This window comes from Eumetopias jubatus, unplaced genomic scaffold (assembly GCF_037043125.1).
Source record: "Eumetopias jubatus isolate StellerSeaLion01/CBP00866 unplaced genomic scaffold, mEumJub1_p1.0 scaffold_17, whole genome shotgun sequence".
Taxonomy (NCBI): domain Eukaryota; kingdom Metazoa; phylum Chordata; class Mammalia; order Carnivora; family Otariidae; genus Eumetopias; species Eumetopias jubatus.
Window position 1 is genome coordinate 10,403,693 of NW_028274823.1, and position 17,187 is coordinate 10,420,879.

At 37.4% G+C, this 17,187-nt stretch overlaps 1 protein-coding gene across 12 annotated transcripts in view; it reads left to right on the forward strand.

The window, feature by feature from the left end:
* ATE1 (arginyltransferase 1) overlaps nucleotides 1-17,187 on the forward strand; it is a 179,730-nt gene that overhangs the window by 74,124 nt on the left and 88,419 nt on the right. For all 12 annotated transcript variants that reach the window (XM_088019774.1, XM_088019773.1, XM_028121756.2 and 9 more), the window contains 2 exons: nucleotides 12,561-12,742; nucleotides 16,765-16,864. In XM_088019774.1, coding sequence (XP_087875900.1) covers nucleotides 12,561-12,742; nucleotides 16,765-16,864 — 282 coding nt within the window. The remainder of the gene's footprint in view (nucleotides 1-12,560; nucleotides 12,743-16,764; nucleotides 16,865-17,187) is intronic.

Below are 17,187 nucleotides of genomic sequence, written 5' to 3' on the forward strand. Positions count from 1 at the left end.
GGAGGAGGGGTGGGGGGATGGGGTAACTGGGTGAGGGGCATTAAGGAGGGCACTTGATGTAATGAGAGCTGAGTGTTATATGCACCTGATGAATCACTAAATTCTATCCCTGAAACTAATAATACACTGTATGCACTATATGTTAACTAAATTGAATTTAAATAAAAAATAAATGAAAAGAGAACACCCATTTTTTTTTTTTTGGCCTTTATCAAATTTCAGATACCACTGTGTCTTTTTAATACATGCTAATAATTCTTCAACCTCAGTTTTTAAAACTCTTGATTATACAATATTGCATTTTTATTAAAAATAAATGGAGAAGAGAATATGTATCATCCATGAACCCTGTACTGACAGGACTTGATTTTTTTCCCCATCTTTATAAGTTTGTGTGTGCCCTACACACATGTAGAGAGAGAGAAATTTTGCATATGGTTGGGATCATACGTGACACTTTATATTGTCTTCACTTGGAGAAGTGTTTATTTATTTATTTTTAAAGATTTTATTTATTTATTTAACAGAGAGAGACAGTGAGAGAGGGAACACAAGCAGGGGCAGAGGGAGAGGGCGAAGCAGGCTTCCCGCCGAGCACGGAGCCTGATGCGGGGCTCGATCCCAGGACCCTGGGATCATGACCCGAGCCGAAGGCAGATGCTTAACACCTGAGCCACCCAGGCACCCCGAAATGTTTATAATGTTATTACAAGTTCTTGGTAATAATAGTTTTTATTTACTACATAATAGTTCTTCATATGAATGGACCGTAATTAGCTTATTTTATTTTACAATTTTGTTTAATTTGGTTCTTTCTCCCAATTTGGAAGTGCACAAAGGTTGTCATGGTATCAGTGTCCTGGACATAGTCAATAGGAGCTGATTAAAATTTTTAAGTTAGATGCTACTGAATTGTTTATCGAGATTATCAACAGAAATTGAGGCAGTTGGTGTAGTTTGTTCCTCTCCGATGACCAGCTAATCTTCATCAACTCAGGGATTCTGATAAAATTGAGGCATTTAGAGGTCTACCTGTATAAAGTACTGTGTAGCAACTTGAGAGAATTGTGCGAATAAGGACATGATAGGAATTCTTCCTAATTTTAAGGCTATAAAAATTAAGTCGTTTTTTTTACTTAATAAAATTAACTTTTATATGCTTTATGAGCAGAGAAAGTGTTGCTTAAAATACAGTAAAAGAAAATATAACTTTTTATGTGCACTTTTTTTCATTAGCATCACTTAAATGTTATTGTCTGAATTGAAATATAAGTGGTGATTGGAAATAATATCAGAATAAGCCTGCATAGACAAATAATTTTGGTACAATCTTGTTACAGAATTAACATTATTTAATTTATACCTAAGATAATTGAATATTTTGAAGGCTAGGATCAATAAATTTGTCTCCTATAATGTAAGCTGGGTTGTAAAATGTTGACATCCAGCAGGATATCAAATCAGAGTACTCAGTTTCTGTTACTGTCAGAATCAGCCCCCAAAAAGTAACCTAGAAAGACAAAATATTTCTTGGTGGTGGTGATTACAATGCTATTGGTAGCTAAACCCATCAGGTAATGTTCCTAGCTAGTTCAAGGCTACAGTTGTCTTGGTAGGAGGGGGGTTTTTGCCAGGGGAACAAGTACTCATTAAAAGCAGACCTTGTGTTAAGTACCATTCTCTAACCGCCCAGAAGAACTGCCTGAGTGTTGTGTCAGTGAATGGAAGTGCATGGTTATGGAGAGGTTTTCCTTTTCCTGGACATTTAGAGGATTCTGATTAGAGGAAAGTGGAATGTTCTTTGGTGGGAACTACATGTCCAATCACCATGTATTTTCTCAGAATTGATCCTTAAAGTATTTTTAATTTCACATACTTTTGGACATAACTAGAAACAGGGCTGGAGTCTTCCAGGTAGTTTGTCATTATATCTACCATATAATATAGCGATGAGCCAGGAACTGTGTTAAGTTGGTGGCCATCTTTAGTGTACTGATTGCCAACTAGGAGTTGGTTACATTTGATTTTTAAATCATTGCATGACATATCACCATGAGCATTGCTATTTGTATTTTCCAACTTAAATTCACTTATTTTCTTCATTTCTTAATTATAGACCATATTATTTCAAATTTTCAAATTAGTTTGGGTTTTCTTTTTTAAGAGATTAGGTAAATTTTGATCATAGTGGTTTAGCACATCTTTGTGTTTTTATTTTTAAAATGAATCCCGATGGGGCGCCTGGGTGGCTCAGTCAGTTAAGTGTCCAGTTAAGCATCTAACTCTTGATTTCAGCTCAGGTAATGATCTTGGGGTCCTGAGAGCCAGCCCTGCCTCAGCTCCACGCTCAGCGGGGAGTTTGCTGGAGATTCTGTCTTGCCCTCTGTCCCTCCCCCCACCCGTGCTCGTGCTTTCTCTCTCTCAAATAAATCTTTTAAAAAAATTAAATAAATCCAAACTTCAGTGCAGTGTTTTGTGAAACTTAACAAAAGGCAAAAAAATTGCAGGAATAAGTTCTTTTAAAACAATGCAGACTTTTAATCTGGTGCTTAAAATGATTTCCTTTGGGGCCTCCATGAACTGCTGTTTAAAAAAGATGCAGGACACTAATTGTCTAATTGCAGATTTTTGTGTGAACAGGCGTGGTCTGGGAGAGGTATTTTGGATGTCTTGGGAGGACAGTGCAGGCTCTGCTTTCTTAAAGTCCCTGAAGACCTTTCCTATTACTATCTTTGAACCCATGGTTAAGTCTCCCCAGCAAATAAATGCTGCCTCTGGTCCCTGGCACATGACTCCCCCTTTGTCTGCTCCTTTGAGTCTTAACAGTGTTTTTTTAAGCCTAGTGTATGTGGAGGCAGGTGGGTCAGGAGACAGGTGTACTTTATCAGAGTACATATACACCCATTTGGGGAGCAGTTTAACTAGAAGCCTAAATTGGCCTATCAATATTGATGCCATTTCTGCAGAGTGCCTTTGGTGTCCTCCTGCAGAGCCGGCTCATTCATAAACCTTGTCCTTCTTCCCCAGCCTTTAAGATGCTTTTTCTTTTGTATAGCTAGTGGTGAGCTCTATTACATTTTTTCCTGTTACCAGCTAAATCTTTGCAATGGAGGAACTTCTGAGAAATAACTTTGTTTATTCTTTCACATATCCAGAACTGTGCAAAGTGCAAGCATGAGAAAGGTAAACTATTCAATATTGTTAGTCACATCACGACTGATTTACGGGTGAAATTAAGATAGCTGCTATTAATTTGAATAGCTGCTGTTACAGGAGCTATTGGTGTAATCTCGCAGATGTAAACTCTTAGGGTGTGCCATTCAGACCCCTTAAAACTAAAAGCAAAAACTGACCCAGATTTGCTCACAGTCTGCAAGATGCTTTTCTTTGTACCTTATCATTTGTTTTTCACAATGACCTTTGAGGGTGAGCAGTAGTAGGATTCCTGTTTTTTTTTTTTTTTTAAAGATTTTATTTATTTATTTGACAGAGAGAGAGACAGCAAGAGCAGGAACACAAGTAGGAGGAGTGGGAGAGGGAGAAGCAGGCTTTCCGCTGAGCAGGGAGCCCAATGCAGGGCTCGATCCCAGGACCCTGGGATCATGACGTGAGCCGAAGGCAGCCGCTTAACCAACTGAGCCACCCAGGCGCCTCAGGATTCCTGTTTTAAAAATGCAGAAATGGAGGGATGTCTGGCTGGCTTGGTCTCAGAGTCGTGAGTTTAAACCCCTCGTTGGGCATGGAGCCTACTTTAAAAAAAATGCAGAAACAGATAGTTTTAAAAGTAGTTATTGCCTTGCTAAGGGAAAAATAGCCAGAAAGTGTATAGTGGAGTTAGGGTTCAACTCCAGATACTTTGATTCCAAATCCTGGACTCAAGTCACTCTGCCGTCCTTCCTTTCTTTTTATGGCTTACAGTTTATAGCCTCCTTCGCTACCTATATTTTTAAAAATTCATTTATGTGAATGCTCTCAAAAATGTCCTGCAATTCCTGGTAGCCCCTGAAGCCTTAGCAAGGGATCCTTGAGGTCAAAATTATATTTTATTAGCCTTTTTCTCTCTCATTCTCTTATGAGTATATGGGGATGTTTTCCAGAGGCTGCATGATGACAGCAAGTGCAGAAGCAAGTATGAGATCCAGCTATCCTCTGCCAAACCAGACATTAAAGAGATTCCAGAAATGTAAATCAGTGCCATTCTTCTAGCTAAATTTTTGTTTTGTTTTGGGAAATATAGTAGTTATTTTTTAAGTTATTCATTGTTATCTTTAAGCAAATAACAAATACATATTTTAAAAATACTAGTTTTAATATCTAGTACAATAAATATCTCCTGAATTCCTTATCTTCAATGAGCAAAATCTCCTTGCCTTCCTCAATAAGTTTTGCAAGTATGTAGAGAGATTTGGAGACCAAGAAGTTTGAGAGCTGCCAGTTTACATGATACCTGCACCTCTGTTACTTCCTCTTTCCCAAATAGTGTGTATTTTCCTGAATAATCTATAATTGTATCACCTTCTGTGTTTTTAAGTAGCAGTCGGAGTGTTAAAAATTAATAGGCTTTATTTTATTTTATTTCACTTCATTTCGTTTTGTTTTGTGAACAATTTACAGGCTTTAACAAAGTAAGAGGTTGAAGAAATGCGACAGTCCCAAGGATTGAAATAGGATTCTCAAGGCAGTCAGTGAGAATAGACTAGTCACTGACTAGATGCTGAGGGACTGAGCCCCTGGGAGAATTAAGTGAAGGGACTGTTATAAGATGTGGATCTTTCTGACCTAGTGGGGGTGAGAGTGACAAATCTATGTTAGCTGAAAACACATACATTTGCAAAAAAGGTAATCTCTAGTTGCTACTCATAAAAACCAACAGGTATCCAAATACTAGCATATTGAAGCATATGGCATGATAAACTTCATTGAGTCTGGATTTCAAGGATGTTGTTGAGTGACTGGGGAGACATAACCAGGAGTTCTGCTGATTTCTGATTTCACAGATTTACTTATTGTTCTTTCTCTTTTTACCGCCTTTACTCTGTCCCTTAAATTTCTGTATTCTTTCCATGTTTTAGTGTTAAATAATTTGAGCTAAGGGATCTTATTTGAGGGAAAGCCTGTTGTGGCAGTTTTGTGTCAGGTGGAAGGATAATACTGATTCAACAGATGTGTGTATGTTCACAGACATGAAGCATGTTAGTGAAATCAATTCAGATTATGGTATTGGAAACAAGGTAGGCATTGAATTTTTTCCACATTTCCTGGCCAGAAGTGAGTGATCTGGGGGCTCTGGCTGCTCCATCTCTTCACGGAGGGCCAAGACAAATCAGTAATTCAGGTTCACCTTCAACCTGTTTGCCGCAGCCGCCATGTACCTGTGGAAAAACTTGAAAATATCAATTGACTTACCAAACTGAGAACCATAAGTCACTATTAATCAGTAGTGCTGAAGCAACCAGATGTACTTTTCGGAAAATAGCTTCTTCTCGGCCTTCACTTAGATTGTTTTCCATTTTTTAAATCTGTTTTTAAAAATTAGGTCAGTGAAGCTCCCACAGGGAGGAAAGGAAATCATTCATATTTTAATTGTCAGAAAACATGCTGGAAAGAAAAGGAATACAGCAAAACAAGTTTTAAGAAAACTTGTTGAAAACCCTGCATTGAAATACTTTGTTTTTCATGTTGCCTTACCTCCTACTGACTTGGATATCTTAGGGATATTCGAAAAGTGAAGATATTTAAATGTGTTTGATTGGCTGATTTTCTTAGGATAGCATAAAAATAGCATTGACCTAGGGGCTAGGAGGCTAGTTTGTATGTCAGTTTACAACTCCATGATTTAATGATCATTGTATTGTTAACTGACTCCTGGATTTCTTGTTTCCTCATCTGTGATGTAGTGGGGGTCAGAGTAGCTAGTTGTATGACTTAGTCTTTCCTCAGTATTTATAAGGCAGCCCATACCTATATACATAGATAGGGTTTTGCAGATGGAGAAGACCCTTGACTCCACATGCATTGAGAGTTGGGAATACTGGTGGTAGGCCGCATTGGTTGTGACTGGGCTCACAGGAGGACAAACAAGTGAAGTAAATGGAAGCCGGTTATTAAATGGGAGGTCCAGGGAATGAATGAAATTATTAAAATTGGAAACTGAGAAGGTAGTTGCAGTTTGGAAAATAGATTTCAAGCTTGTACAACAAGCAAGGCTGATTTATATTTAGGGTTAACGTAAACTTTTGGTCGTTTACTTATTGAGATAATGCCTGTTAAGTCAATACTTATTATGTGTTTGATAAATACATTTTTTAGTGAATGAATGTACACATTAGATTTAATGAGTCCTAGAATGATGCTACACTGAAATTATGGAAGAATTTAGATTCATTTCAAAGTCATCCAATTAGCATTTGACTTGGAGCCTTCCTGACATTTGATAGACTCGCCGCCTTATGTAGCACAAACTACAGCTTATCTCTGGCTCCCTGTCACTGCTGGGTTGTTCTCCTACCTGATTATTTTTAAAGACAGGGCACTTCATTCCTATAAGCCTCAGGGATTGCTTACATCTAAAAGATGGTTTTCATAAAATTCAGTGATATATAGGAATTTGTGTATTTCTTATTACATATTTGGAACAGTCTAGCTTCTGAGACAGGCAATTCAACTTCAAGTCCATTAACAGTTTAGAGTGTTGGTGTCAGTTCAGGTGGTATAGTCTTTTTTTTAATTTAATTTTATTATATTATGTTAATCACCACACAGTACATCATTAGTTTTTGATGTAGTGTTCCATGATTCATTGTTTGCATATAACACCCAGTGCTCCATTCAGTACGTGCCCTCCTTAATACCCATCACCAGGCTAACCCATCCCCCCACCCCCTACCCCTCTAGAACCCTCAGTTTGTTTCTCAGAGTCCAGAGTCTCTCATGGTTCGTCTCCCCCTCTGATTCCCCCCTTCATTTTTCCCTTCCTACTGTCACATGATATAGTTTCCCTCCCCCCCCCCCTTTTTTTTTGCTTCTGTCTGTTGCCTGTTCTACTCCTCAAACTGTGTCTGTTTCTAGGGAGATAAACATGGCTATTTATTTATTTATTTTTTAATTTTTTAAGATTTTATTTATTTATTTGACAGAGAGAGACACAGCTAGAGAGGGAACACAAGCAGGGGGAGTAGGAGAGGGAGAAGCAGGCTTCCTGCAGAGCAGGGAACCCTATGCGGGGCTCGATCCCAGGACCCTGGGATCATGACCTGAGCCGAAGGCAGACGCTTAATGACTGAGCTGCCCAGGCGCACCTAAACATGGCTTTTTAAAGAGCAAAGGTATATGTGACAGTGAATGCTAGAATTGGGGTTTGACAACTTCTTCTTTCCTTCTTCTACTTCTTTCTTCTTTCTTCTTTCTTCTCCTTCTTCTTCTTCTTCTCCTTCTTCTTCTTGGTGGATGCTCTTAAAAGTTTAAAGGCATATTTGTTGCCCAAACAACATTTTAACTATAACAGTGGAAGTTTTAGAAATCACTGATACTGCTAGCACCCATTTGCTGTTGTTGATCTTGATCACCTGTGCAGTTACTCTCTTAAGCCCTCTCCCATACCTGTACTCTTTGGAAGGGAATTCCTGTGTGTAGCCCACACTTCAGGAGGGAGTTATGCTCTCTTACCCTTAGGGCAGAGTATTTACATAAACTTTTTGGACTTCTTCTGCATGGGAAATTTGTCTTTCTTCCTCATTTATTAATTTTTTCAATCATATACAGTAGTGTGCACTCATGGATATTTATTTTGTAGTTTGGGTCGTAATCTGATACTACTTTGTTTTGTTGCTCAAATTGTTCCAGCTTTGGCCATTGGGAACTCTTTTAGCTGTCCTCTGTGCCCCTTTGATAGAACCCCATCAGTGGGTGTTTCTTTTTGTTTTTCAAGTGCTTTCTTACGTTTTGACACTACAAGATGAACTAGGCTGGGGAGCCTGGGTGGCTCAGCTGATTGAGCATCCAGCTCTTGGCTGTGGCTTGGATCACATCTTGGGGTCCGGGGATTGGGCCCTGCATCAGGCTCTCCGCTCAGGGTGGAGTCCGTTTGGGATTCTGTCTCTCCCTCTGCCCCTCCTCCCACTTGCTTGCTCACTTTGTCTCTGAAATAAATAAATCTTAAAAAAGATGAACCAGGCTTATCTTGTATATTTCCTGTCTTAGTCCTGGAATCAGGCATTTTTCCCCAGTAGGCTTGTTTCTTATACGACAGAACGGAGAAACCAAGATCTAGGTGCTAGGTGTGCTTGTTGCTACTAGGGTGTCATTTCTTTAGGCCTTCTCATCTGACAGAGTAAAGAAATATGTGCGTACTAACTCTTACTGTATGAACATATATTTGTTGTATACAGACCTATAAATATTTCTGTATGTAACCATCTTGTCTCTATTAAGCTAAACAGTTTAGCTTAATACAGTGGAGACTCATGTCTCCAATTCTAATCTATTACCCTGTGGATTTTATCTTGCTTATCTGTAAATTCCCACTCCAACAGTGAGAAGCCTCCATCCATTTACAGTAGATATGTGTATTAGTGTCAGAATTGTTAACCTGTAGTCTCATGTAAAACAACGTATCAGGTAGAATACAATGCTTACGGCAGATTTACTTTTGCCTTCATTCTTAGGGACCCCAAAGGTACTGAGGTCAGCACCTTTCCCCTCCCAACTGCTTTCAGGCAGGTTACTTCTTATATTTGTAATACAGTTAGATTCTCTTGTCATATTTCTGTTCCTTCCTGGAATCCCTTAATCTCCTAAATGATTTTCTTTTAGTTTGCATCCATTAACGCTCACTCTTTGTGTCATAAAGTTCTGAGTTTTGATAAGTGCATAATGTCACATATCCACCAGTACAGAATTGGAGAGAATAGCTTCACCCGGAAAGTCCCCTGTGCTACGTCTACTCATCCCACCCCCAGATCCCCCACACTCATGGCTGCCGCTTATCTTTTTACTGTCTTTATAGTTTTGCCTTTTACAGGATGTATTTGGAATGTATGTAGGTAGCATTTTCAGACTGGCTTCTTTCACTTAGCAATATGCATTTAAGGTTTCTTCATTTTGTGTGTTTGTGACTTGATGATTTATTTCTTTTGATTGATGAATAGTATTCCATGTATCATGATTTATTTATCACCTATTGAAGGATATCCTTGTTGCTTCCAGTTTGGGGTGATTATGAATAAAATTGTTATGAACATTTGCATGCAGGCCTTTGGGTTTTTGTGTGATCTGAGTTTTCAGACAAACTGGATAAATACCTATGAATGTAATTACTGTTTTATATGGTAACACTATGTTTCGCTTAGTCAGAAACTCTCAAACCGTCCTCCACAAAGTGTCCATACCATTTTACATTCCATTATCAATGAATGAGAGTTCCTTTTGTTCCTCATCCTGGCCAGAATTTAATATTCAGGTTTTTGGATTTCAGCCATTCTAATAGTTGGGTAGTACTATCTCATTGTTGTTTCTTTTCCATTCCCTAACAAATGACGTTGAGCATCTTTTCATATGCTTATTTGCCACCTGTACCTCTTTTTTGGTGAGGTGTTTGCTCACATACTTTGCCCAGTTTTTAATTGGGCTGTTTGTTTTTTTTACTGTTGAATTTTTAAGAGTCTTTCTGTTCTTGAATACCAGTCCTTTATCCAATACATGTGTTGCAATTTTCTCCAGTCAGTGGCTTCACTTTTTATTCTTCTGTGTGTTTCCCAAAGCAGTTTTTAATTTTAATGAAGTCCAACTTGTCAGTTATTTCTTTCATGGATTATGCTTCTGGCATTGTATCTAAAAACTCATCACAAAACCCAGGGTCACCTAGATTTTCTCCTATGTTATCATCTAGAAGTTTTATAGTTTTGCATTTTACATTTAGGCTTATGGTGCATTTTGAGCTAATTTTTTTAAAAGATGTAAGGTCTGTGTCTAGATTTAGATTTTTTTGCATTTGGGTGTTCAGTTGTTACAGCATCATTTGTTGTAAAGACTGTCCTTTCACTATTGAACTGTCTCTGCTCCTTTCAGTCAGCCATATTTATGTGGGTCTATTTCTGGGCTGTCTGTTCTGTTACACTGTTCTACTTGTCTGTTCTTTCACCAGTATCACCCTATCTTGATTATTGTAGCTTCATTGCTTTATTGTAAGTATTTTTTTTTAAGATTTATTTATTTATATGAGAGAGAGAGAGAGAGCATGTGCACAAGTGGGAGGGGCAGGGAGAGAGAATCTCAAGCAGACTCTGCACTGAGCACAGAACCCAACACAGAGGGGGCTGTCATAGCCCCGAGATCATGACTTGAGCAGAAACCAAGAGTCAGACGGTTAACCGACTATGCCACTCTGGCACCCCAGCTTTATCCTAAGTCTTGATATCAGGTAGTGTCAGTCCTTCAAATTGGTTCTTCAGTATTATGTTGGCTATTCTAGGTCTTCTACCTTTTTATATAAACGTTAGATAAATTTGTTGATATCCGCAAAATAGTTGGCTGAGATTTAGATTGGGATTGCATTAAATCTGTGAACCAGCTTGGGAAGAATGGACATTTTACCAATATTGAGTCTTCCAATCTATGAACATGTAATACTTTTTCCATTTAGTTACCTCTTCTTTGATTCCTCTGTCAGAATTTTCTGCATATATATTCTGTACATATTTTGTTAGATTTATACTTAGCCATGTAATTTTTTTGGTTTTACAAATGGTATTGGGTTGTTAATTTCAAATTCCAGTTATAGCTGGTATATAGTAAAGCAAATGACTTTAGATTGTTAACTCAGTATCCTGTGACCTTGCTATAATTGCTTATTACTTCCATTTTTTGTTGTTGATTCTTTGGATTTTCTACATGGTAAATCATGTCATTTGTGAATAAGGACAGTTTTTCTTTTTCCTTCCCAATCTTTATACCTTTTATTTCCTTTTCTTATTTTATTACACTAGCTTGGATTTTCATTATGATGTTGAATGGGAGTGATGAGAGAGGGTATCATAGCCTTGTTCCTGATTTTATTGGGGAAAGCATCCATTTTCTTACCATTAAGTATGATGTCAGCTGTAGATTTTTTGTATATGTTCTTTATTAAGTTGATGAAGTTCCTTTCCCTTCCTCGTTTGTTGAGTTTTTAGTCATGAAAGGATGTTGGGTTTTGTCAGAGGTGTTTTCTGTGTCAGTTGATATATCGTAGGATTTTTCCTTTAGCCTGTTTTCATGATGGATTACATTAATTGCTTTTTTAAAAAAATTACGTTTCTAATGTTGAGCCAGCCTCCTGTACCTGGAATAAATCCCACTTTGTCACATACATTATATAATTCTTTTTATACATTGTTGGATTTGATTTATTGATATTTGGTGAGGATTTTTGCATCTGTGTTAGGAGAGATACTGATCTGTAGATTTCCTATCTTGTAATGTTTTTTTTTCCTGGTTTTAATATTGGTAGACCAACTTATTTCATTTTTCTTCATTCTCATCTACTTGTATCCATACATATTATCTGTGATTTTAGCTGTATGAAAATGATATAGATGTGCTATTGTATTTGTTCACTTAAATTGTCAATCTCTAACATCCCTAGAGCAAAGCATTTTTTATGATGTGTCATAATTTTTGTTTTATGATTTTCATTTAGCAACAGTTATATTTAAAATCATGGAATTTTAGGGGCACCTGGGTGGCTCAGTTGGGTTGAATGTCCTACTCATGGTTTTGGCTCAGGTCACGGTGTCTCAGGGTTGTGAGATTGAGCCCCCTGTCAGGCTCCACAGTCAGCAGGCAGTCTGTTTGAGATTCTCTCCCTCTCCCTCAGCTCTCTTCCCCTGCTCCCCCCGTGTGCTCTTTCTCTCTCTCTAAAAATAAATAAATAAATCTTTAAAAAAAATGAAGTCATACTGAATTTTAAAATGAAAAATGTCACTCAACTATTTACAGATAAATGGTAATATTCTGAAATCTCTTCGTTTCTTTTGTGGATTATAGTTACATTAGGATAATGGTAAGGAAATAACTTTATTTTCTTTTGGCCAGAAAGAGGAAGTGTTATAGCCCTTTTACACAAGAACTCTTACCTAGAAAAAGTAATGGAATCATATGCCTTTTCAGTGCAGTGTCGTGACAGATCAGGCCCGGCTGGCAGTATGGGGGCAGTTCTCTTCTCACCCGCCGCCTCTCCTTTCTGTTCTCCATCTTCTCTCATACACCATTTCTTTTCCTAAATTTTATGTGGAACAGAAAATATAGTTTAATATTTATTTACCCTGTGAAATTTATATTTCCTACTGTTAAATTTTTAAACAAGTTAAAAAAATCCCAAGTTTATTTCTTTTTCTCATTCTTTTGTTTGGTCAGTGTTTATACAAGTAAAAAGTTTCACAGGGTGTGACTGCAGAGGATGATGGCAACATGGGAAATTTTAGGAGTTACAGCGGAAAGTAAAAGTATAATAGGATAATTATTAAGATTTTTAATATAAAGGTAGAGACAACAAACTGTTCATATGTATGTCTGCTTTCTCATAGGCTGAGAATCCCCCTCATGGACCAGATTGTGGTTATGGCTCCTTTCACCAGCAGTATTGGCTTGATGGAAGAATCATTGCTGTGGGGGTGATTGACATCCTTCCATACTGTGTCTCGTCTGTATATTTGTACTATGATCCTGATTATTCATTCCTGTCTTTGGGTGTCTACTCTGCCTTACGGTAAGATTACTTTTGACAGCTCTCATGGGTCGTATGGAACTTCAGATAATTCCTCATTTGATTAGAGTTCATCATATAAGAGCAGAAATCCTACTTGATAGTTCATAATTTTGTTGCTATAGTAGTCTGTTATATATTGGTATTTAGAATACCACTTTTAGAACTGAGGCCGATGTCTGATGGTAATTCCCTAGCTTTTTAAGTTATCCATCTCGTCTAATATATGACAAGTCATTGTATTTGTGGGGTGCTTTTTTTGTTTATGTCTTTATTTAAGCTACTCTATCAAGAACAACTTAATGTTCCTTAAATATTATAGTATTTACATATTTTTGTCATTGTTGTATATGTTTTTTCATAATTAAAGTTTAAATGAATCTAATGTAAATAAAGTAATGTGAGAAAGTATATGGAACAGGACTGGGAAGTCCCTAACTGTCCACTAAATTCTGTGGCTCTCATCAAAAGATTATTTCCCTTTTATGTCCATGGCTGCAAATATATGCAGCACAACACAGATATTTTGCATTATCCTGATGGTAGAAAGTTTAGGGCCTTATTCCATGAAAATACTTGTTCTATTTTTATTCCTTCTTGTCTGCGTATATATGTGGTAGAGAAGGGAAGGAGAATTGAAAATTATTTTTCTGTTGCTTGTCTGGGACCTTGAGACTCTCTCGTTCTCATGGTGTCATTGTTTTCTCTTTTCCCAATCTCTGTGTCCAGTGGTCACATTCTCACATCTTGGGAAGATACACTTTGAGGTTATTTATTTTATTTGTTGTGTATGTGTTTTTTTCTGAATTATAAAAGTGGAAGAGTTGGCATTTTTCTTTAATCTCCATTTGATTTTTGTAAAAAAATCTGGTCCATAATTGATTCTGTGTGTTTCAGTGGTCTGTAATATAAAGAAAAATTCTCCATCTTGGTATTTTCAACCTAATGTCTCCTAATGCCAAGTTATAGCAGATTCACAATTATACAGTGTTTACAACTGATCTCTGTAATAATCTTTTATTTTTCTTATGTATTTAATTGCATTTGTGTATAAACTAAGAATATTCATGAGACATAATGACGTCAATGATATTGGAACTGATAATTTAAAGCATTTACATTTTGTAACTTTAGAAGTGTGTATTTATTTCAGAAAAGTACTTTTTCTTTGGACCAAAATCAGCCAACACTTTGAAATTATTGTCATTTTCCTTCTTGTTTTGTTTTTGTATCTATCACTTTACAGTATGTAGCTATGGATTTGTTTAGACTTCTTAGATAAATATCAAGAATATTTATTCCCACATAGTGAATTCCAACCTATATATGACATTTCATATCTCAGTAAACTAAGGGATATTGAAATCCTGCTGCATTTGAGGTAGTAAATAATCAGTTCCCAGCAAAATTGTAAGTGTTCTATTTATTGCTTTGGTATATCTCTTGAAATTCTAGAGCTGGAGAGCTTTGAGGAAGAAGCAGAGGAGCCTGGGAGCATGAAAGTTGTTGCCAGTTGAAAGCAGGGAGATTGCCTCTGCATTACAGTCTTGTCATTTCCTTTTAGTGTTCTTGAGAATATGAGTTGCCGAGTTTTCTAGAAGAGGAAAGGCAGCCAGGAAATTTGATATTTCCAAGCAAAATTGGGGAGAACACGCTCTAAATTGCTGGTTCTATTATTGATTATAGTGTATTTCAGTGAAATCTGTTTAGCTAGTTTCCCTCCATTTCTTTAATTTCTTAAGCAATTGTAAATGAATATAGTTTTTATATTTAAATCTATAATCAATATAGATTTTTACATAATCTAGTCTGTGGGTTTAAAAAATTTGTTTGAATTGGGGATCATGAGCATGACATTTATTTATGTTTTGTTAGCAAGATGAATTTTAGAAATGAATTAATTTGTTTAACAGATGTTTATTTGAGAAGAATCTATGTGTCTCAGACACAATTCATAGAAATGAATAAGGGTTTCCAGCTTTGTCAAAGAAGACAGTAAATTAGAATACCAACATAATTTTAAATACTCCATTATGCTGTGACAAAAATAAAATCACAGTGATAGGTATGAGGTCCTTTTTGTATAGGGCAGTCAGGAAAGACCTCTCTGGACAGGTGACATTTGAGGAGCCAAGAAAAAATAAAGGACCCAACTGTTTAAATAAAAGTCTAAGGGTAGAAATATGGGTGGTACAACAACTGAGGTGGTCAGAATGGAGAAGATAGGTCCTGCGGGCTAGGATATGGGGTAGGATGTAGACAGGAGTTAGGCAGGGAGGGCAGAGATGCAGGAGGCACTGGTGAGGAGGGGCCGATGGAGCTGCGCTTGATAGGTCATGGTAGGGAGGTTCGATTTTGTCTAAGTGTGATATCAACCCAGTTTGAAGGCGAAGGGTTTGGGGAGGTTACCTGATCTGGTTAATATTGTAAAAAAACCACTTGGGCCGCTCTGTGGGATTTATCTCCTACAGAGATGCAGGAGGCACTGGTGAGGAGGGGCAAGAGGGGAACCCGGAAAGCCAGTCAGGAAGCTGCTGCAGTCATCCAGGGGCGCCGTTATGCTGGCTTGGACCCGAATAGCTGAGGTGGAGGTAGTGAGAAGTGGTCAGATTCAGGGTATATTTTGGAGATGGGGCCAGCTGGGCCTGTTGATGGATTGGACATGGGAGTGAGAGGAGAACAGTTAAGGATGGCTCCAGGTTTGGGCCTGAATAACTGGGGGAGCAGAGGGGCAAGGCAGGACCGAGGGAAGGAGTGCCGTCGTCAGAGGTGGGTGGTCCCGCGTTGGTGTCCAGTGCTTTCTTCCTCACTTTGAACCTTGAAAGTGGATTAGTTCTAGGAATAGTGGGATTTATTCTGTTACAGACTAATAACGTTCAGTCTGCTTGGATTTAGAAATACTGTTATTTTACAGATGAATCTGTAGGATCACAACCCTTCCATGACTTAAATTTAAACTTGCAAAATGCACAGACTATTCACTTAAAAAATTTCTCCTTGAAATCAAGCATTCATTGGAAAGAAAGAGGGAAAGAAAGAAAAAGCAGGCCTTCAAGAAACAAACATAAAAACGAAACAAACAACTTTTCTCCTACTTTAGAAATGTACTAAAGTTTCCTTGAAACTCTCAAATACAAGCAATCATTCATTTGGGCAAGTAGGATGAAGTTCTGTGCCCGGATTTATCCGGATGCAAATTAAAACCACTTCAAGCCTGGGCATTGCTGACAGTGTCTTTGTTCAGTTAAACCTCACCTATGCCAACAAATAGAGGAAAAGTGGTGAGATAGCAGAGTTTTCTTCCACTCTTTAGTTTTAGGGAGAATAAATATTGGAGTAGCATCTAGATGTAGGAAGGAGTTTTACATCATATATAGTTGCAAGTGTTTGCATGTAAATGGTCATAATAATAGTCATTCTTTCTGAAATGTGTTGGTTTTTGAGTTTTATAAAACTTGCTGCACTGTTTTTCACTTGATAAACCCAGTCTTTTGAGAACTCCAGGGGATAATGAGTAATGTTTTAAATAGATCTCTTTATTTTTATGCTGTTTGAATTTTAGATCAACTAATATGCTCAGTAAAGTGTAAAATGTGAACTTAGATGCATTTGCTCAAAATAATTTAGAGTTGTTTATGTCTTTTTAGTAAAAGCTATCTTAAAGTATTGTTTTTTAAGATTTTTATTTATTTGACAGAGAGAGAGAGACAGCGAGAGAGGGAATACGAGTAGGGGGAGAGAGAGAGGGAGAAGCAGGCTTCTTGCGGAGCAGGGAGCCCAATGTGGGGCTCGATCCCAGGACCCTGGGATCACGACCTGAGCTGAAGGCAGACGCTTAACGACTGAGCCACCCAGGCACCCCTTAAAGTATTTTTTAAAATTGTTTTGCTTTCAACACTTGGAGTTTCTTAATAGCTTAACATTATATTTTCAGATGTTATTAGATATTTGACATCAAATTACATGTACTTTGAGTATTGGAATGAGATTTAACTGTACCTTCATCTTTATTCTTCTTTTGGCAGAGAAATTGGTTTTACTAGGCAACTTCATCAGAAAACATCTCAACTCAGCTATTATTATATGGGTTTCTACATTCATTCATGTCCCAAGATGAAATATAAGGTAAGGCTGATTTTCATGCATGTCTGCTCTAGATGCAGTTCATGAACATTAGTGCTTTCATGGTTTCTCATCATATTAGTTTCACTTGCTTGTATATTTACAATGTATGTAATGAATTATTTTTAAATGTGTTTTAAACTTCTCATGGAATCTGGCTTGTTCATTGCCTAAAACAATGCTGGACACATAGGCACTTAATATATGCTTAGTACAGAATGATCTGTAGAAATTAACCAAATATATAGAAATCCCAGCTATTCTAGAACATTCAGTAGGGCCTGCTTACTTGGGGTAGCGCAGAACACCCACTAGGAATCTACCTT